This window comes from Dendrobates tinctorius, unplaced genomic scaffold (genome assembly GCF_039654945.1).
Source record: "Dendrobates tinctorius isolate UK_male_01 unplaced genomic scaffold, ASM3965494v1 ptg000295l, whole genome shotgun sequence".
Taxonomy (NCBI): domain Eukaryota; kingdom Metazoa; phylum Chordata; class Amphibia; order Anura; family Dendrobatidae; genus Dendrobates; species Dendrobates tinctorius.
In genome coordinates this window covers 845,570-866,703 of record NW_027361962.1, presented here as the reverse complement: position 1 = coordinate 866,703, position 21,134 = coordinate 845,570, and the positions used below count along the sequence as shown (strand labels likewise).

The window sequence follows — 21,134 nt, the reverse complement described above, 5'->3', positions numbered from 1 at the left end:
GATTTCAAACAAAGATGAAGAAGAACAAAAAAGAAGAAAAGAGAAGAGAGAAAAAAAAAAAAAAAAACAGTATAGGGAGTAAAGGGACAGGAGGTCAAGTAATTAGAGGAAGAAGTTGGGATATAGGGGTGGAATATAAGGGAGATAAGGGGAGGGGGGGGGGAACACTAGGCAACAAGGATTTCGTCCACTCTGATAAAGCCAAGCAAGGAGGCCACCATAGCCTTATCAACTTCTACTAATGGATCTGAATCGGGTCCATGGGTGCCATACTCTTTCAAAAGCTGAAAGTGAGCCATTCACCAAGGCAGCCAGTTTGGCTACTTGATATAGCATATCTACCTTCTCTTGCAATTGGGATATAGATGGAATGGTAGTTGACTTCCAGTTCATAGGTATCAAAAGTTTCGCTGCTGAAAGAATGTGTTGAGTCAACAGAGCAGTATTTTTATGTCCAGTCGGTGACAGAAAATTTAAAAGCACTATCTCCGGTGTCAATGTAAGCTTTTTGCCCACAATTTCCCCGATATAATCCTCTACTAGTCGCCAGAACTGCAGCAGGGGTGGACAGGACCACCACATATGTAAGTATGTTCCCTCCGAATCACAGCATCTCCAGCATCTAGCAGAGGACCCCGTCCGCCAATAAGTGTTCTGCTGTGGTGTAATATACCATCTGGCGACTATTTTAAAGGAATTCTCTTGTGCTCTAACACATTGTGATGGGCCATGAGATGAATTATAAATGTGTGATATTTGATTTGGGGTAAACTTGAATCCCAAATCCTTTTCCCAATGTGTTATATAAGCTCTTTTGAGACAACAGTCAGTTATATTTAAAATCTGGTAAATAGACGACATTATCTTTTTGGGTTTATCCTTTGTTGCACAGAGAGTCTCAAATGCAGTCAGTGGGCGGGTAACGTCTGCTCCTAAAAGATACCGTGCCAAGGAGTCTCTTATAGAGCCGAATTGTATAAAGGTCAAGTTGGAAAGCCCTGGTTGCTTCTTCAGTTCCTGAAAGGAGGGGAGTGCCCCGTCCGCCAAGAGGTCATCAACCGCTACATTTGTGAGGGAACCGGGTTTGATTACATCATTGTCTCGGGAATAAGATGCATGTGGCATTATATCTGCCAACTTGAGTAAGGGGGACAAAGGGGGAACTAGAGTTTTCACCAATCCCTTCCATAATTTTAAGGTAGCTTTGGTGTGTATATTAGGTAGATTTTTGTTTATGTTTTTACAAGGATATGCCAAAAGGATGGATCTCAGGGGATAAGGTGCTAGGGCTTCCTCCACCTCAATCCACTGCTTATTGTTAGGAGACCGCAACAGGTCTACCACTCTGGTAAGCATTGTCGCTTGGTAGTACCTCATTATGTCTGGTGCACCCATCCCACCCCTCGATTTGTTTAATGTTAATGTCCTGTATGCTAATCGGGGCTTTTGCTTTTTCCAAACATATCTGCGGAATAATGTATTAATTTTAAAAAGATACGATTTGGGGATGGTTATAGGGAGCATTTGGAAAATATATATGAACTTGGGTAAGATTAGGCTCTTCAGTAAATTTTTCCTTCCCATCCACGACACATACGAGTCCCTCCATGATTTCATGATGGTTTCTACTGAGGCAATTAGGGGGGGAATATTCTGTTGAAAAAGGTCTCTATCCGATCTTCCTATCTTTACACCTAAATATTTGATATATTGTTTTGGCCAGGTGAATGGGTATGTACTTTTTAGTTTAGCTAAGGTATTCGGGGATATATGTATGTCTAGCGCTTCCGACTTAGACATATTTACTTTAAAATTGGAAATTTTGCTATATTGATCTATAAGAGCCATCAATGTTGGGAGTCCCAGCAAAGGATTAGTCATCAAGACTAAGAGATCGTCCGCAAATGCCGCTATTTTATAGTGTGTCTTATTGATGCGAATACCCTCTATTCCCTCATGTACTTGTATGGCCTTTAAGAGAGGTTCCATTGCTAGCACAAATAACAACGGGGATAGGGGACAGCCCTGTCTTGTTCCGTTCTTTATAGTAAATGCATCTGTTGTAAAATCGTTAATCCTAATATGTGCTGTGGGCTTATCGTACATTGCCATTACGGCTGCTATAAACGCTTCGGGTATCTCAAACTTGATCAGCACTTCCCGTAGGTATAGCCAGTCCACCCTGTCAAAGGCCTTCTCTGCATCTGTTCCAAGAAGCATCAATGGTAGTTTACGATTTTTTGCGTATTGAAGAAGGTGCAATACTTTATGGACATTATCCCTTCCCTCCCTTCCACCCACAAACCCGGTCTGATTTAAGGAAATCAAATTTGGCAATGACTTGGCCATTCTTTTTGCCATCAGCCCTGCTAGGATTTTTAGGTCCACATTAAGGAGAGAGATTGGCCTATAGCTACTACATTGTTCAGGATCCTTCCCCTCTTTGTGTATTAGGGATATTCTGGCTGTAAGCATTTGGTTTGGCAATGGGTGGCCTTGTAAAACTGCGTTGCAAACGTTCAATAAATGTGGGAGTAGGAGGCCAGAGAAGGATTTATAGTAAAGTGCTGAGAATCCATCTGGACCGGGCGCTTTCCCCTTCGGGCACTTTGACAGGGCGGACTGCAACTCCCCCAGTGAAAAAGGTCTAGTAAGATATTGTTTTTGGGAATCAGACAAGACAGGCAGATCCAAAGTGCTTAGGAAGGACCTAGTGTCCATGCTTCTTTTAAGTGCGGAATCGGCGTTATCTTCCGGACGGAGATTATATAATTTCTTATAGTAGTCAAGGAATGCCCGCTCCATGTGCTCAGGAGCTTGCGAGCTGAACCCTTGTTCATTCTTAATTGAGTTAATCAGCGTACGTGACTGCCGCTTCCTTAGTTGCGATAACATTAATTTGGATGCTTTATCTCCATGGACGTACATTCTGTTTTTCCATGTTGCATATAGCTTAGCAGATCTCGAGTTTAATATGTCTTTAAGTTGCTGTCTTTTTTGTTGCAGCTTCTCTAAGCTATGTTGATCTATTTTATGTTTATGTGTAAGCTCCAGCTGTGATATACTATCATAAAGATCCTGGATTTCTTTTTGTTGCAGTTTATTTAGAAAGGAAGTGATAGATATCAACTCCCCTCTGACAACTGACTTATGTGCTTCCCATAGTATCTGTGAGGAAATTTCTGGTGAAGCATTTTGCTCAAAATATTGGGAGAGCACTTTGTTTATACGTGTCTGTACCTCGGTACTTCCAAGTACTGACTCATTGAGCCGCCATACTCTATGTCGGGGAAAGGCTTTAGATAATGAGAATTTTAACAAAACCGAAGAGTGATCGGAATAAATATTCGGAATTATTTTTGCCTGTTGTATATTGGCAAGCATTTTACTGGATATAAAAATATAGTCTAAACGGTGGTGAGATTTATGAGGGTGGGAGTAGAAGGTGTAGTCTCGGTCAGAGGGGTTTAGATATCTCCATGTGTCAATCAATTGTAGAGATCCCAGTTGTGACTTTATTCTGTAAAGATCTTTAGGTGAGAGCGAACTTTTCTGTTTAGTCGTGTCTAGCAAAGGCTCTAATGCAACATTCAAGTCCCCACCCACTATCAATGCACCCTCTCTAAAGCCATCAATTTTTTTCAGTGTTGAGAGTACCCATCTCAATAGTTTTTTATTTGGTGCGTATAAACTGCACAATGTTACCAGGGCACCGTTTAGTAGACCTTTGACAAAGATGTAACGACCCTGAGGGTCCGCCATAGTTTCTCTTAGCTGGAAGGGCACTCCCCTTGCCACTGCTATTGACACTCCTCTGGAACCGGACTGGGTGGTTGTCGCATGAAACCATTTATCATAGATCGAGCTTTCAAAGGAGGGCAATTTATCCGGTTTGAAGTGCGTTTCCTGAATAAGCAATACTGCTGCCTGCTGTTTTTTGAATAGTTGTAATGTGTGGCGTCTAGTGTTTGGAGAGTTCAGCCCATGTGCGTTAAAAGAGATGAATGTGTGTACCTTATCCGAATCCATCATGTTTCTGTACACAGCAGCATCCTTGCAGCTCACGACGGAGACGAATCCTTGTGCCTATAGGTGTGGGGAGGGGGTCTAGGACAAGTAGACCAGACGAAAGAAAGAAAAGGGTAGAGAAAACAGAAAGGTAAAGAGGGGGAGAACACAATATTAACATTATCCATGTTATTAAGTTGCACAATATCATTGACCAATATGCCAACGTACCATAGTTACCTACTGACATTGTTTCATAGAATGCCAGCTTGAGGAAAATTCCAATCAACCTTATAAACTAAATATGAAATATGAAATGCTCCATTCTAGGAGAATGCCCAGTTTGGGCTGTAACTAAATCTAGGTTGAAACCTTACAACGAATTATTGGATAGATGTGGCAGCAGTGCTTACCCATATTTGGAAAAGCACGCCAACCCCATCAGATTTGCTTCAACCACATTCAATACCCCAACTGGGGTAGACACTAAGAAAACTTAACTGCAAAATCTGGGTCTAACCCAAAGATCAAGTATTGTCTCTGGAGTCCTTAGGAAGCGAGGTCTTTGTCAGCTTCCTTTTCAGCCTTTGTGATTTTGGCGTCAGGGCTATCTGCCACGCCGGGTCATCTGGCAGCGGATGCAATAGGGTCGCCGAATGGAAGGACTCCAGGTCCGGGTAGGCCTCCAGCTCAATCCCCAAGGACTCACATGCCTCTTTGATGTCTTGTGATGTTCTTGCTGAGATACCTTTGTCTCCATTTGTGATATGTACTCCAAACGGGAACAACCATCTAAAACGGACGCCTTTTTTTATCAATGCTTCAGTGAACGGTTTCAAGATCCTCCGCTTCCTGAGAGTGCTGGCCGATAAATCCTGGAAAAGTTTAATTTGTGAGCCTTCATACGAGATCTCCTGCGCCTCCCGCGCTCTGCGAAGAACTAAGTCTTTTGCTCGATAATCGAGGAAGCGACAGATCACATCTCGTGGAGTTTCCCCTTGAGAAGGCCTCGGACGCAATGCTCTGTGTACTCTCACCAGTTCGATTTCCTGCGGATCTGATTCATTAAGTAGTTCTTTGAATATCTCTTGTGTTGCTTTCCATAATGCCTCAAAGGCCACCGTTTCAGAAAGGCCTTTAACTCTTATGTTGTTACGACGTTCTCTGTTCTCATGATCTTCTAGCACCGTGTGAATTGTATGTAGTTGGATTTCATGGACTTTTAAAGAGTCTAGTACAGCGTTCGAACTTTGCGTCATGGCAACTTGCGAATTTTCCAATGTCTCAAGTCTGTGGCCTTGAAGTTTTAGGTCGTGTTTTATCTCTGCAAGTTCTTGTCCTATTGGCTCAAGAGCTTTAGACAATATACGTTTGATGAACGAACGAGTGACTAAGGCCTCTCTCGCTGTGCTGCCCGTGTCAGAGTCACTCTCCGGTTCAGAATCTGAATCACCTAATGAGGTCAAATCACGAAGCTTGGATGGTTTAAGAGAATCTGACGGAACCGTTTGTTTTGTAAGAAAGTCATCCATGTCTGTTTGCGTAGTGGATTTTGTAGGTTTGGGCATGCTCTTTTGCGTTTTTACGCTGGATCTCCCCATTTTTGCAGTTATCTAAAGCAGAGAAGAATAGAGCAGTTTGAAGATTAGAATTCCTCTCGCTGGCTATGAATTTAGCTAATGTTCCATTTTATGCCCAATCTTATAAGTGATAAACAATGGAAAGAGATGTCGTTCTGGCTCTGGTCACTAGATGGCAGTCTATAACCTCTTTCTGCTGGTTTTCCAGAGAATCCTCTCTTATATTCGTACAGCTAGGTATAACATGGGTTAATTAGAAAGCAAATAAGGGGGGGATAAAAGATGTAGGGACAGCACTGGTGGGGGGGGAGCGCTTAATACAGATCTAAGGCTCCTTATATTACTCCCTTCTCTCCTCGCACCCCTCGGGTCAGACAGTCTCAGGCCCCCACTTGATTAATTGATTATCTCCTTTATTGCTACGAAGTTAGGGAGAATGACCATGCTCTCCTGGTCCTCTGTCCCCTGAATCAGACCCCTCTGCTTAAGACACTCCGTCACCTTGCTTCTGTTATTCCAATGTTACCTCAGCTCCAGGAGACGCTTGAATTCCTCAGATCTCTCTCACTGATTGCAGAGAGGGGAGGAGGCTGAAGCGTGCCGCTGCACGTCTATTCTAGGTCCCGGGCCGCGTGTCTTCTGCAAGCCCGACGGGACTATTTTCAATGCTGCGGCGTGATACACACTCTCTGTAGCCGTCCCCCAGCTATGAGAATAGTAGCGATTTTATGTGTCCTGGTCAGGGGGTTTCGCAATGGTACCTTATTTGCAGGGGAGGGTTAGCTCCGGGGTCTCTCTTATCTGACAGCCTTGGGTCAGGGGTGAAGTCCTCTACCCGAGGCGATGGTGCTGTTAGCAGTATATCCTTCCGCCACTCCGGCAATCTCCCGCCTGCAGGGCCACAGTTATATGAATCCCTTCTTTATCCCGAACGTGACTTGCCACCCAGGGTCTATGCGATCCAGTGGGGTCCTGGTTTGGGTTGTAATGCGGGGATGGTATAAAAAGAAGGCTCTGGTGATATTAGAGCCCCTTTTGGTGCATTTGTCCGGGAGCTCAGGTTTCCTGCTTCTTGCTCCACCAACGTTCAGGCTCCGCCCCCCAGCACTCAGGTATATTCTGAAGACAGAGCAAGAGATCAACTGATCAGAGACAAAAATGGAATTCAGCTCACCCCCTGCCGGGGATGGCTGAACTCCAAAAAACAAGGCAAACAAAACAAAACTAAAGTGCACAAAAGCAGAGCAAAAACTTAGCTTTGAGAAGCAGGAATCAGACTGGTCTCCAAGAATCCAGCAGAGAAATCACCAGCGACTCAGAAGGGCGTCGGCTGCCTTATATCCAGTCAGAAGTTCCTGTTACCCAGTCATCATCTACCTGATCAGGTGTTTGGTAATCAGCCTCACTACCTTCCTTCACCAGAAGAGGGAGTTCATCAGACATCAACGGTGAAGGGGAAAGTGAACTCACTACTCACAACATCCCCCCTTCTGCGAAAGCTGATGCCGCCACTGAGGTCCTACAATCCACAGTGAGCATGATGCAGTCCCTTCACCCCCAAGCACTCCTTCTGGTTTCGGGAGACTTCAGTCATGTGTCTCCAGCATCCATACTACCCAGTTGCATACAGTATGTTACCTGCCTCACTAGAGACAACAAAACATTGGACTTGTTCTTTGCCAATGTGAGTGGGGCATATGCCTCGTCAGCCCTACCGCCCCTTGGAAGATCGGATCACAACCTAGTGCACCTCCAACCCGTGTACAAGCCACTTGTACAGAGAACCCGCTGTCACTCGCACAGTGAGGATATGGACTGAGGAGAGTGATGATGCTCTGAGAGACTGCTTTGAAACAACCACTTGGGAAGTGCTGCAAGATTCCTATGGTGATGACATGGATGGTCTCACACACTGTATAACTGACTACATTAATTTCTGTGTAGACAACACGGTACCCACAAAAGTAGTGAGGTGCTTGTCTAACAACAAACCATGGATCAGCCCCGGAATAAAGACTCTTCTCAAAGAGAAGAAGTTGGCCTTCAGATCAGGTGACAAGGGCAGGCTGCGACAGGTGCAGAAAGATCTGAAGAATCTAATCAGACAGGGAAAGGCTAATTATAAGAGAAAGATTGAACTGAAATTGTCACAGAAAAGGATCCATGAAGTCTGGGAGGGTCTAAAGTCTATATCTGGGCATAGACAGACTGTCTCCAGGATGGTTGTAGATAAAGAGGGGCTTAATGAACTTAATCTATTCTTTAACAGATTTAATCACACACTGGCTGCTCCTGCCCTGCATACCATTCACCCCTCTCTGCTACAATAACCTCACCCCCTGCTGCAACTTGTCAACTGAGCCAGGGTCTGTTCTTCACAAGTACCCAGGTTGCAAAAGAACTGAATAAGATCAAAGTTTTGAAGGCTGCAGGTCCTGATGGCATCAGTGCAAGGCTAATCAAAACCTGTGGGCACCAGCTGAGTGAGATCATTACATATCTGTTCAATATGAGCCTGAGAATGGGTATAGTACCACAACTGTGGAAATTATCGTGTGTGGTACCAGTTCCGAAGAAACCTTATCCGAAAGACCTTAATGACTATAGACCTGTAGCATTGACATCACACCTCATGAAGGTAGTAGAGAGATTGGTTCTCACACGTCTACATCCTCTAGTGAGCTTGGATATGGACCCTCTCCAGTTTGCCTACAGGTCGGGCATTGATGTGGATGATGCCATTTTCCACCTTCTAGATAGGACTCTCTCTCACCTGGAGAAACCTGGGAACACTGTGAGAATAATGTTCTTCGATTTCTCTAGTGCTTTTAACACCGTACAGCCAGGTCTACTGAGAGACAAGCTGGGCCTTGTTGGTGTGGACCTCCAACTCTCCACCTGGATCCTCAATTACCTCACGAACCGACCTCAGTTTGTAAAGGTTCGGGACAGTGTGTCAGACACGGTGATCTGCAATACAGGGGCACCTCAAGGTACAGTTCTTGCCCCTTTTCTCTTCACACTGTACACTGCGGATTTTAGGTGCAACTCATCTAGCTGCTACTTGCAGAAGTATTCTGATGACTCTGCAATAGTAGGCCTCATCACAGGAGGAGATGAAAGAGAGTACAAAGATACTAACCAAGCTTTTGTGGAGTGGTGTCAGATGAACCACCTTAGGATTAATTCCAAAAATCCGCCAGTAGTGGTGAACATTCAGGGAAATGACATTGAGATAGTCGACACCTATAAGTACCTTGGTGTGATCCTCAATAATAAGCTTGCATGGGCCCATCACTTGGATGCAGTGTACAGGAAGGGCCAAAGCAGGCTTTATCTGCTCAGAAGGCTGAGAGCCTTTGGAGTTAGAGGGGCACTCCTTGCATCCTTCTTCAACTCTGTTGTGGCTTCAGTCATCTTCTTTGGTGTGGCGTGCTGGGGTAGTGGCATATCAACCAGGGACAGGAATAGGCTGGACATACTGATTAGAAGGGCCAGCTCTGTCCTGGGATGCCCCCTTGACCCAGTTCAGGAAGTAGGCGACAGGAGGATACTGGCCAAGGTGAGCTACATGGTGCAGAATGATTCCCATCCCATGCATGAGACCGTGACAAAGATGTGCAGTACTGTCAGTGACCGGCTACTTCATCCTTAATGTGAGAGGGAGCGCTATCGAAAGTCCTTCCTGCTGCAGTTAGGCTGTATAACCAGCACTGTCCAAAACGGAGAACGACCCAAACAGTGAACTGATAGATCCAAAGTTGTGATAGTCTGGTTACATCTTTTTTCATATGTACCTACCTACTGTCAATGTAATGCCTTTATGCATCTGTATCTGTACTTGTTCCTGCCTTGCTGCTGTAATGCTCTGAATTTCCCCATGGTGGGACGATTAAAGGATTATCTTATCTTATTTTATTTGCGATCTGGGGTAAACTTCCACTGTCTGTAGCCGGATGTATTAATCTAATTAAAATGATATTACTCCCTAAACTTAGTAACTCTCTTCAACATAGTGCGGTGGTGGTACCCAAATCTTTCTTTGCTAATTTGAATTCCCAAATCACATCCTTTATTTGGGGGAAAGCCAGGCCTGAACTTAAACTAACCACTCTACAGAGGTCCAAGAGGGGAGGAGGGGTAGCGTTACCCAATTTCTTTTTATATTATTTAGCGGGACAGGCTTCCCGAATTCTGAGAGTCATCTACTTCATGCTGCGAGGATCGGTTGCCCACTGGGTTTTTTGGAAATGAGGAAAGTGAATGTCCCGAAGCTGCTGCCTCTGCTCCGTCTGGCACGATCGATATGAAGGCAGATTAAGGGAGTGGTTAGATTCGGGGATGTTGTAGCTGAAATGCCTCCATGGGATAATAACTACCTCCCTATGTTACTCGAACATCCTTCCGCTGAGTTCTGGGTTCAATATAGTGTCTCTACGATAGGTGATATATATGACCGTGGAACATTGGTATCCTTTGAGCTATTACAGGTTAATCGAGGTGTCCCGAGATCACAGTTTTTCCGTTAAGATCAGCTTTTCAATCGCACATGAGAGGTATGGGTATAGATAATGCCATTTCGTCTCTACCTCTGATAGGGATTCTCAGATCACAGGGCCCTCAAGGTCTCATCTCCTCTCTATATACATACATGTTGTCGGTGGGGACAGAAGGTGCCTTGGATTCCGTTAAGAAGAAATGGGAGGGGCTCATCCCGGATACACAGGGTGAGGAATGGGAAGAAATCCTGGAGTCGCCAATATGGGTATCTCCGTCTGCCAACAATAGGATGATACAGTTATATATTATTAATCAGTCATATTTGACTCCAGTTCGACTCTTTAAGGCTACTTTCACACATCCGTTTTTGTGCATCAGGTGCGATGCGTCGAAAAGTGTAAATACCGGATCCGGCGCCTGTTGCCACCGGATCCGGTTTTTTCCCCATAGAGTTTCATTATCGCCGCATCGCGCCTGATGCCTATGCGGCGTATCCGGTTTTTGCCAGATCCGGCAAAAACAGCCGGTCCGGCGTCTGGAAAAAACGTTCTCTGCAACGTTTTTTCTCAGCGCCGGACCGGCTTTTTCCACAGCGCATGCCCGGACTCTGTGAATGTTAACCCCACAAGTGCCCGGTGAGAGAGAGATCTCTCTCTGTCACCCAGACACTTGTGAGAGATCTCTCTCGCCGGGCACTTGTGGGGTTAACACTCACAGTGTCTGGGTGAGAGAGAGAGATCTCTCTGTGGGGTTAACCCCACAAGTGCCCGGCAAGAGAGAGAGATTCTCTCGCCCGGACACTGAGTGTTAACCCCACATGTCTCTCTCTCTCTCCAACCCCCTCTCCTCTCCCCTCCCCTCTCCTCTCCTACCCTCCCCTCACCTCCCTTTCAGCAGCTGTCTCTCTCAGCGGCTGTCTCTGTCCACCTCCTGCTGCGGCTCCTTTAAATCACGTCCGAGCCGTATCAGACGCCGCACACACATCCGGTGTCACGGCTGCAGGCCGGATCCGGCGGCCCGGCTTTTCGCCGCACGCCGCCGGACCCCACACACCAGATGTGTGAAAGTAGCCTAAGATGGACCGATACCTGTCATCGGAATGTTTGAGATGTCATTCAATAGATGCAGACTTTATTCATATGATCTGGTGCTGTCCTGTTGTTGCGCATTACTGGAGAGGGGTGACGTCATTATTAACATCCTTGGTACAAACCCCGGTTCCCCCTGAGCCACTGATCTGTCTTTTTGGAGTGTGGGATGAGGAAGCATGGGGTCATTATGTTGGGATTTTCTTACTGGAGACACTGTTCATGGCACGGAAGATACTAGCATTACGGTGGATGGGGGGTTCACCTCCTTCTCTTGGGTCATGTATCGGCCTGGTAAATTCGATTATCCCATATGAGCGTACATTGTATCAGAATAGAGGGTGCCCGGGTAAATTCGAGAAGATTTGGGAGAGGTGGAATTCCTCTCACCTCACTTTGCAGGGCGGAGTTGTCACACAGTAAACTGCTCATTATATAGATGTAGGCTGCGGAATAGCTTAGTTTGGTAGATGTAGGTAGGGTTTAGAAGCTAGGCAGGTTTTATCACTGGTATAATACAATAACATAATACAATACTACTGTGATTCAGTTGATGTAATGTTTGCTTTATTTACACACAATTAATGCACATATTGTACTTCATGTCTTTGTTATTTGACCATAAGATAAGATAAAATAATCCTTTAATCGTCCCACCATGGGGAAATTCAGAGCATTACAGCAGCAAGGCAGGAACAAGTACAGATGCATAAAGGCATTACATTGACAGTAGGTAGGTACATATACGGGAAAAAAAAAAGGGAAAAAAAATGATGTAACCGGACTATCACAACTTTGGATCTATCAGTTCTCTGTTTGGGTCGTTCTCCGCTTTGGACAGTGCTGGTTATACAGCCTAACTGCAGCAGGAAGGAAGGACTTTCGATAGCGCTCCCTCTCACATTTAGGATGAAGTAGCCGGTCACTGACAGTACTGCACATCTTTGTCACGGTCTCATGCATGGGATGGGAATCATTCTGCACCATGTAGTTAACATTGGCCAGTATCCTCCTGTCGCCTATTTCCTGAGCTGGGTCAAGGGGGCATCCCAGGACAGAGCTGGCCCTTCTAATCAGTATGTCCAGCCTATTCCTGTCCCTGGTTGATATGCCACTACCCCAGCACGCCACACCAAAGAAGATGACTGAAGCCACAACAGAGTTGAAGAAGGATGCAAGGAGTGCCCCTCTAACTCCGAAGGCTCTCAGCCCTCTGAGCAGATAAAGCCTGCTTTGGCCCTTCCTGTACACTGCATCCAAGTGATGGGCCCAATCAAGCTTATTATTGAGGATCACACCAAGGTACTTATAGGTGTCGACTATCTCAATGTCATTTCCCTGAATGTTCACCACTACTGGTGGATTTTTGCCCTTGCGAAAGTCCACCACCAATTCCTTGGTCTTCCCGGAATTAATCCTAAGGTGGTTCCTCTGACACCACTCCACAAAAGCTTGGTTAGTGTCTCTGTATTCTCTTTCATCTCCTCCTGTGATGAGGCCTACTATTGCAGAGTCATCAGAATACTTCTGCAAGTAGCAGCTAGATGAGTTGCACCTAAAATCCGCAGTGTACAGTGTGAAGAGAAAAGGGGTAAGAACTGTACCTTGAGGTGCCCCTGTATTGCAGATCACCGTGTCTGACACACTGTCCCGAACCTTTACAAACTGAGGTCGGTTCGTGAGGTAGTTAAGGATCCAGGTGGAGAGTTGGAGGTCCACACCAACAAGGCCCAGCTTGTCTCTCAGTAGACCTGGCTGTATGGTATTAAAAGCACTAGAGAAATCGAAGAACATTATTCTCACAGTGTTCCCAGGTTTCTCCAGGTGAGAGAGAGTCCTATCTAGAAGGTGGATAATGGCATCATCCACACCAATGCCCGGGCTGTAGGCAAACTGGAGAGGGTCCATATACGAGCACACTAGAGGACGGAGACGTGTGAGAACCAATCTCTAATACCTTCATCAGGTGTGGTGTCAATGCTACAGGTCTATATATATTTTGTATCGAGCTTGATATCTTGTACTGGATGTTTGTATTATATAACTGCTTATGGTTAATAAACGAATTTAAAAATGTATGTCTGGCCTGCCGCTTTTCTATTGGCCTTCCCTCTGTATCTGTGTGATATATTCTGTGTCCTGTGAGTAAAGTGTTGTCAGACTGGAAATACGTGGAGAAGCAGTGATCTTTTATATGCACCCATGTAACCAAGGAATTCCGGCCAGCGTCCTTCATTCAGACTCCAACCAAAGCAGAGTGGACCTCCGGAAACATGGGGTGCTACTGAAAGAGGTACCCGAGATTGGAAGACCCCGTTACATGGACCATTTCACCAAGTTCGCCGTGGTCACCCCCACCTGAGACCAAACAGCGGAGTCGGCTGCTTATGCGATTTGTAAGAACTTTATTCAGGTGTACGGCTGTCCACAGCGGATACATTCGGGCCAAGGAGCGTGCTTCCTAGGAAAAGTCATGGAAGAGCTTCACCATCTGTACGGTATCGATAAATCGCGGACTACGCCATACCACCCGCAGGGAAACGGAGCCTGCGAGCGATTCACTCGTATGTTAATCCAAATGCTGCGCACCCTGGAGAGCGACCGCAAGGCCCGCTGGCCTGAATATGTCCCCGAGCTGGTGTGGGTATATAACCGAGTGCATCGAGTAACTGGTTACACCCCCTATTCATTGCTGTTCGGGCGGGAAGGCAATGGAATTATGGAGGTGGAATTAAACCTGGAAGAACCACAACCCTGGACCGGGGTATCCTCATGGGTCCGAAATCACCGGCATCGGCTGCAGACCCTCCACCGGATCGTCCATACGAAGCTCCAGGATCTAGAACATCAGGGGGGAGCACTACCCCCACCTATTGACTTTCAGGCTGGGAATCGGGTACTCGTACTTGATCAACGTCCCCAAAACAAGTTAGAACCACAGTGGGAGTTGAACCTGTACTGAGTGTTGCGCCGAATAAGCCCCGATCGGCCTGTGTACGAAATTCAGTCTGAAGGAAACAACACGCCTCTCGCTCGGGCTGTGCACCGTAACATGTTACAACCTTGTACATCTACTCATCAACCGCGGCCCGAACCGACCCTCCTGGTCCCTGACCCCCTGCCCAAGGGCTGGGACCTGGATGACGAAGAGGACTTCCCCGTCACATCTATGGGGCGCCCCAGTAGTGGCACTACAGTAGACCCGGAAATCCCACCAGAACCAACTAGTTGACCACCCTCCACCACCCCAGAAGACTCCACTACACCCGAGCTTCGACGCTCTGCGCGGTCAACAGCTGGCAAACCCCCTGAACGTTACAAACAGGACCAGTTCGTATGGCGACAAGGACTGTCGTCCCAAGGAACTAACACGAGCCTACAAAAACCCTCGCCGGAGGACTGGCGAGCATACAGGGCGGGGGAGTGTGGGAGGAACGGCCCCCGTCTAGTGTCCGGGCCGGAACCAGAGGAGCCGTCGTCTGGGTTCCGGGGGAAACTGTTCCCGGGGGACATATTTCGAGGACGGACCGCTGTGACAGACAGATGGGCTGGGGGAGGGACCAGTATAAAGGAGGCAGGGAATTCCCCAGACGATGAGTCAGCAGACCGGGACAGAGGCTGCATGAGAGCATGGGAGTGACTGGGAGCTAGAGCGACTCAGCAGTGCCAGAGAGGGCGCTCACCGAGGACTCCAGCGAGACGGTGCCAAGGCGACCGTCTGAAACTTGCTGCCCTGCTCCAGCTCGCGGCCACTGCGGTCTTAGTTCAACCCACGGCCGCTGCCGCCTCCTCTCAGCCCGCGGCTGCGCCTGTTCCCCGCCAGCCGCCCCGCTCTCGCCCGTGACCACGGCCAGGACCGTGCCGTCAACGGCCACCACTGTCCCGCTCCGGTCCGCAGCAGGGGCCAGGCCTCTGCTGACCCCGGACTCCCCGTCGCAGCCGTTAGCTGCGCAGGTGGCCTGTCATTCGCCACCACACATCGTTGCAGCTTGCCCCAGTCCAGGGGCTGCGGCCCACCCGTCCAAGGACTCCGCTGGGGCCTGTGGGGCTCCAGTGTCACCAGCGCGCTGGAGGGCGCGAAGACTTCGTCAACGCCTCAGCAACTGGGCCCAACAACTACTACGCCGAAAGACCACCAACATGAACAGCGAGGGACGTCTGGACAGCTAAGTTGACTTTACAATTAAGAACCCGTAGTCGGCCATACCGCGGCCCTATAGTGACTGGCTATTGCCGGAAGTAGTTATGTTCTACTCATCTGTGTTCGCTTGTTTAGAGCCCCTGCGAGGGCAACCTGTGTTACCCCTTTTTGAGATCAGGCCGAGACTAGAGGAAAGTTCCCTCTAGTCTTATAAACGTTATTTAGAAAGCACCAAATTGTCTCGCGACTCGTCACTGCATCCTGCGTACCTGCAAATACCACACGCGTACTAGGAAACACGTCAGAGTACAAGGTAATGCAGAGAGCATACTAGGAAGCACGCCAGAGTACAAAGTAGTGCAGAGAGCGTACTAGGAAGCATGCCAGGTCACAAGTTAGTGCAGAGCGTGTACTAGGAAGCACGCCAGAATACAAGGTAGTTGACCTGAGTACAGAGGGCGACCTGCAGGGACCAAGCAGACCCAGCAAGGAAGCAAAACGATACTCAGGCGCTGCTTACAGGAAGAGGCCACCAGATATAGGGAATGCGCGCCGGCACATCCGAGTCAGGTCCTCCAGGACCATAGAGAAGTCAGGGTAGAGAAAACGCAGTCAGAGCTGCGGCTTGTGCGCAAGCGCACCCGATGGGGACCTGGAGCCGGGCGCGCAGCCGCAGAGTCAAGAGCGTGCGGCACGCGCGCGCACCCTTTTGAGCCCCAGCACAGGCCGTGAGACCAAAAGTGAAGATGTCGGGCGGCGTGCACAAGCTCCGGAGGTGCGCGGTGAGAGCGGCGTAACAAACATATAGTTTGGCAAATTCCAGTCTGAATTTTTAAAGATTTTTTTTCAACAATGGTGTCCTCTTTGGTCGTCTCCCATGAAGTCCACTTTGGCTCATACAATGACGTATGGTGCGATCTGACACTGATGTTCCTTGAGCTTGAAGTTCACCGTTAATCTCTTTAGAAGTTTTTCTGGGCTCTTTTGTTACCATTCGTAATTTTGTATTACACTATGTAACACAATTTTTGTCTTAAGCTTTTAAGTGCTATATTCCAGTTACTCATACCTAAATAGTCAAGAAAAACTATGGTAATTAAGTATAGACTTTGTGTAAATGATCACACCGGCGCTGGACAAGAACACAGAGCTGGATCTGGAAGCTGCTGGCACACCAGGCAGATATAGTGTGCTCTCTGCCACAAGACAAAACTACAAAACTCAAAAGGGAGTAGCCGCGCTACCAGTGCTGTGTAAACGAAAACAATAAATTAAAATGCAGAAATTGGCAGTGCAAGAGGACAAATGATAGTACTCACTGGTGAGAAGACTTGTTGCCGATGATGCCAATTTTCATGTAACGGCTAGTGTTGAGCGATACCACCCGATACTGAAAAATATCGTATCGGAATGGATCGGCCGATCTAAAAAAAGTATCGGGTATCGCCGATTCCGATCCCGGAAGTCCCATTCAAGTCAATGGAACATAAATATCGGAATTAAAAAAAACCCTTTCTTTCCCTGTAGGTTAATTCTACATGAATAAAAACAACTAATAATAATGTAGAATGTATTGTGGGAGGTGTAGGAGACATTAAAGCCATGGAGGTTTAGTCCAATCAAATGGAATAGCCTTTTTTTTATTTTTTTAAAGACGTTCGTAGTTACAAAGATATTGACTATGTTAAAGTCTTTAATATTTTGTCAGATATGTATGTTTCACTACTTCCATGCTCTTCATCTTCTTTTTTACTTCTCCCACACTTTCTCCTTCATCATCTTCACCAGCAGCAGTATCTTCGCTTCTTCTTCTTCTTCTTCTTCTTCTTCTTCTTCTTCTTCTTCTTCTTCTTCTTCTTCTTCTTCTTCTTCTTCTTCTTCTTCTTCTTCTTCTTCTTCTTCTTCTTCTTCTTCTTCTCTGTAGTTATCTATAAAAGTTTGAAGATTACACCTTCCGTTCAGCCTGTCATAAAGTTTTACAACAGGATTTGTCCGCATTCAGTAAGGCCTGCAGCAGCAGGCCTTTTCCAGGGGCACCACGAGGAGGAACGGACTCACCCCCATACACTTCTTAGTCTTCTTCTGCGTATAAATTAGATAATATCATTTGCTCAGATTTTTAGTCTTATGCTTAATGTTCTTCTGCTTTTGGTTTTTATGCTTCTTGGTCTTCTGTCTCTTGTTGTTCTGCATCCTGGTGGTTGTCTTCCTGTTCTTTGTCCTCTTGGTCATCTTCTTCAGGGTCATCTTTTAGGTATTCTTCTGTGTGGTCTTCAGGGTCGTCGTCTTCAGGGTCATTGTCAGGGAGATCCAGAGTGAGAATCAAAAACCATTTCCACAAGCTTGAACTTTAAAAAGTAGCAGAAGGTACAAGAAGGCTGAGAAATTAGCGAGAACCAGCTGACGGTACTGGAACCCAGAGTGGCAGCAGAATGAACAAGATCCAATGGCACAACCGTGGACCAGCTGACGGTGCTGGAACACGGTTACTAAGCAGGAGGTACCTGTGCTCCAAAGCACTACCAAGGACCAGCAGACGTTGCTGGAACTCGGATACCAAGAAGGAGGCACCTAGGCCAAAGGCACTGCCGAGAACCAGCTGACGGTGCTGGAACCCGGAGGGGCAGCAGAAGGACCAAGAGCCAATGGCACAAACGTGGACCAGCTGACGGTGCTGGAACACGGTTACTAAGCAGGAGGTACCTGTGCTCCAAAGCACTACCAAGGACCAGCAGACGTTTCTGGAACTCGGATACCAAGAAGGAGGCACCTAGGCCAAAGGCACTGCCGAGAATCAGCTGACGGTGCTGGAACCCGGAGGGGCAGCAGAAGGACCAAGAGCCAATGGCACATCCGTGGACCAGCTGACGGTGCTGGAACACGGTTACTAAGCAGGAGGTACCTGTGCTCCAAAGCACTACCAAGGACCAGCAGACGTTGCTGGAACTCGGATACCAAGAAGGAGGGACCTAGGCCAAAGGCACTGCAGAAAACCAGCTGACAGTGCAGGAACCCGGATGGGTAGCAGAAGCTGCAAGAGCAAATGAAACTAGCGAGGACCAGCTGACGGTGCTGGAACCCGGAGGGGCAGCAGAAGGAACAAGAGCCAATGGGACAACCGTGGAACAGCTGACGTTGCTGGAACACGGTTTCAAAGCAGGAGGTACCAGTGCTAAAAAGCACCACAAAGAACCAGCAGACGTTGCTGGAACTCGGATACAGACAAGGAGGCAACAATGCCAAAGGCTCTGTCGGGAACCAGCAGACGGTGCTGGAACCCGGATGGGTAGAAGAAGGTACCCATGATCAACAAAGTTGCACGACCACGAGCAGAACGCAGTTTCCGAAACCCACAGTCCAACAGGGGGTGCTTATCCTATTGGCACTACAGAACCAGTCTTTATTACCAGAACCCGCAGCCCACATAGGAAGCACCAAAACTGCAGGCACCATAGACTTGGCAAACCTGACCGCAACACGACAGGACAACGTATCGGTGGCAAAGTGCCGTTGACACTACCCGGAAACAGCAGGCGTGCTGTAACCAGGCTGGGCAGGAGGGAGTACCCGTGCCAAAGACACTGCCGAGAACCAGCTGACAGTGCTGGAACCCGGATGGGTAGCAGAAGCTACAATACTCAATGGAACTACCGAGAACCAGCTGACAGTGCTGAAACCCAGAGTGCCAGCAGAAGGAACAACAGCCAATGGCACAACCGTGGACCAGCTGACGGTGCTGGAACACAGTTTCTAAGCAGGAGGTACCTGTGCTAAAAAGCACTACCAAGGACCAGCGGACGTTGCTGGAACTCGGATACCGACAAGGAGGCAACAATGCCAAAGGCTCTGCCGGCAACCAGCAGACGGTGCTGGAACCCGGATGGGTAGCAGAAGGTACCCATGATCAACAAAGTTGCACGGCCACGAGCAGGACACAGTTTCCGAAACCCACAGTCCAACAGGGGGTGCTTGTCCTATTGGCACTACAGAACCAGCCTTTATTACCAGAACCCGCAGCCCACATAGGAAGCACCAAAACTGCAGGCACCATAGACTCGGCAAACCCGACCGCAACACGACAGGACAACGTATCGGTGGCAAAGTGCCGTTGACACTACCCGGAAACAGCAGGCGTGCTGTAACCAGGCTGGGCAGGAGGGAGTACCCGTGCCAAAGACACTTCTGAGCTGCAACTGGCGATGTTGGAGCCCAGGGGTCAATCATGCAGCAGGCTGAGGCCTACTTGGAGCTAGTTTTATATTGGTTGTACACAACTACTGATTTTAACCGGGCTCCACTTTGGTCTCTGGCTCTACTGTCTCAAGTATTTCCCCTGGCCTCCAACCCCGCCAGTCGCTGATCTGAAGTGGCGTCAGCACAATCCACACTTGTTCCTGTGTGACTGGGGCTCTGTCACGTCAGTTGATCCACTGATGTGTGTCCTGCAAGGTCTCCTGCTATGTCCACATTCCCACTACTAGTAATGGCAATGGGGACAGAGCGGCAGACATTGCCAGACACACATCAGTGGATCAACTGACATGCCTGTGCCACAGTAACACAGGAACAAGTGTGGATTGTGCAGACGCCACTTCACAGCAGCGACTGGCGGGGTTGGAGCCCAGGGGAAATACTAGAGACAGTAGAGGCAGAGGCCTAATTGGAGCACGGTGAAAAATCAGTAGTAGTGTGAGTTTGGAGGCAGCAGGAGACTTTGCCATCCACACAGCAGGGGAACAGCTGGCGTTACTGAACCCCACAGACAAAGGAGCGAGTGTTTTCATCTGTGCGGACGGCACTTCCAGGCTACAACTGGCTGTGTTGTAGCCCAGGATCAATGCTCCTAGCAGGCTGAGGCCTACTTGGAGCGAGGAGAAAATCAGTTGTAGTGTGATTTTTGGAGGCAGCAGGAGACTTTGCCATCCACACAGCAGGGGAACAGCTGGCATTACGGAACCCCACAGACACAGGAGCGAGTGTTTTCATCTGTGTGGACGGCACTTCCAGGCTACAACTGGCTGTGTTGTAGTCCAGGATCAATGCTCCAAGCAGGCTGAGGCCTACTTGGAGCGAGGAAATAATCAGTAGTAGTGTGATTTTGGAGGCAGCACGAGACTTTGCCATCCACACAGCAGGGGAACAGCTGGCGTTACTGAACCCCACAGACACAGGAGCGAGTGTTTTCATCTGTGCGGACGGCACTTCCAGGCTACAACTGGCTGTGTTGTAGCCCAGGATGAAGCAGGCGTAGGCCAACTTGCAGCTTGTTTTATAGAGGTTGTAGACTACTACTGATTGTAACCGTGCTCCACTATGGCCTCCGTGTTATGATTGAGTCACCGTAGGAGGCAAAAACAGAAATGCAAGCTAAGTCCAGAAAACCAGAGAGGTTGGCAGCTATCGGATTGCAGACCCCTGAACCTATCAACACAACTAGCAGTAGCCGTGGGGGGTTCCTACGATGCCCTAGACCCCTCGATCACAGCCGGAGAACTATATAGCCTAAAGACAGAAAGGGAAATCTAAACTGCCCCAGAGCAGACCCCAAAGCAAAAGGCAGCCCCCCACATATAATGACGGTGAAGCAAGAAGAAAGAACACAACACAGACAGAAAGACTGAGCAACGGGGCCCAAGCTAACTAGATAGGAAAGGACAGGAAGGCTGCTGTCTGCAATCTGTGAAAAACCCTATGAAAATAAGAGCCAACAGACTGACAGTGAAAAAGGCCCTGAAGATGCTAGGCTTCAAAAAGACTATGTCAGTACTCAGGAATATTCTGAAGACAGAGCAACCGGCAAAAGGAGATTCAGCTCAC

At 47.9% G+C, this 21,134-nt stretch overlaps 3 protein-coding genes across 3 annotated transcripts in view; 2 read left to right on the top strand and 1 right to left on the bottom strand.

Annotated features, from left to right (window-relative positions):
- The window catches only part of LOC141073033 (uncharacterized), a 344,218-nt gene that overhangs the window by 19,271 nt on the left and 303,813 nt on the right, over positions 1-21,134 (top strand). The gene's annotated exons all lie outside the window — the stretch shown is intronic.
- Positions 1-21,134, top strand: part of LOC141073038 (uncharacterized) — a 69,626-nt gene that overhangs the window by 19,281 nt on the left and 29,211 nt on the right. The gene's annotated exons all lie outside the window — the stretch shown is intronic.
- Positions 55-6,774, bottom strand: LOC141073045 (uncharacterized). The gene is made up of 2 exons (XM_073560363.1): positions 6,115-6,774; positions 55-5,621 (listed from the first exon to the last, which is right to left on the bottom strand). The coding sequence occupies exon 2, from the start codon at positions 5,607-5,609 to the stop codon at positions 4,536-4,538; it is 1,074 nt and encodes a 357-aa protein (XP_073416464.1). The 5' UTR covers positions 5,610-5,621; positions 6,115-6,774; the 3' UTR covers positions 55-4,535.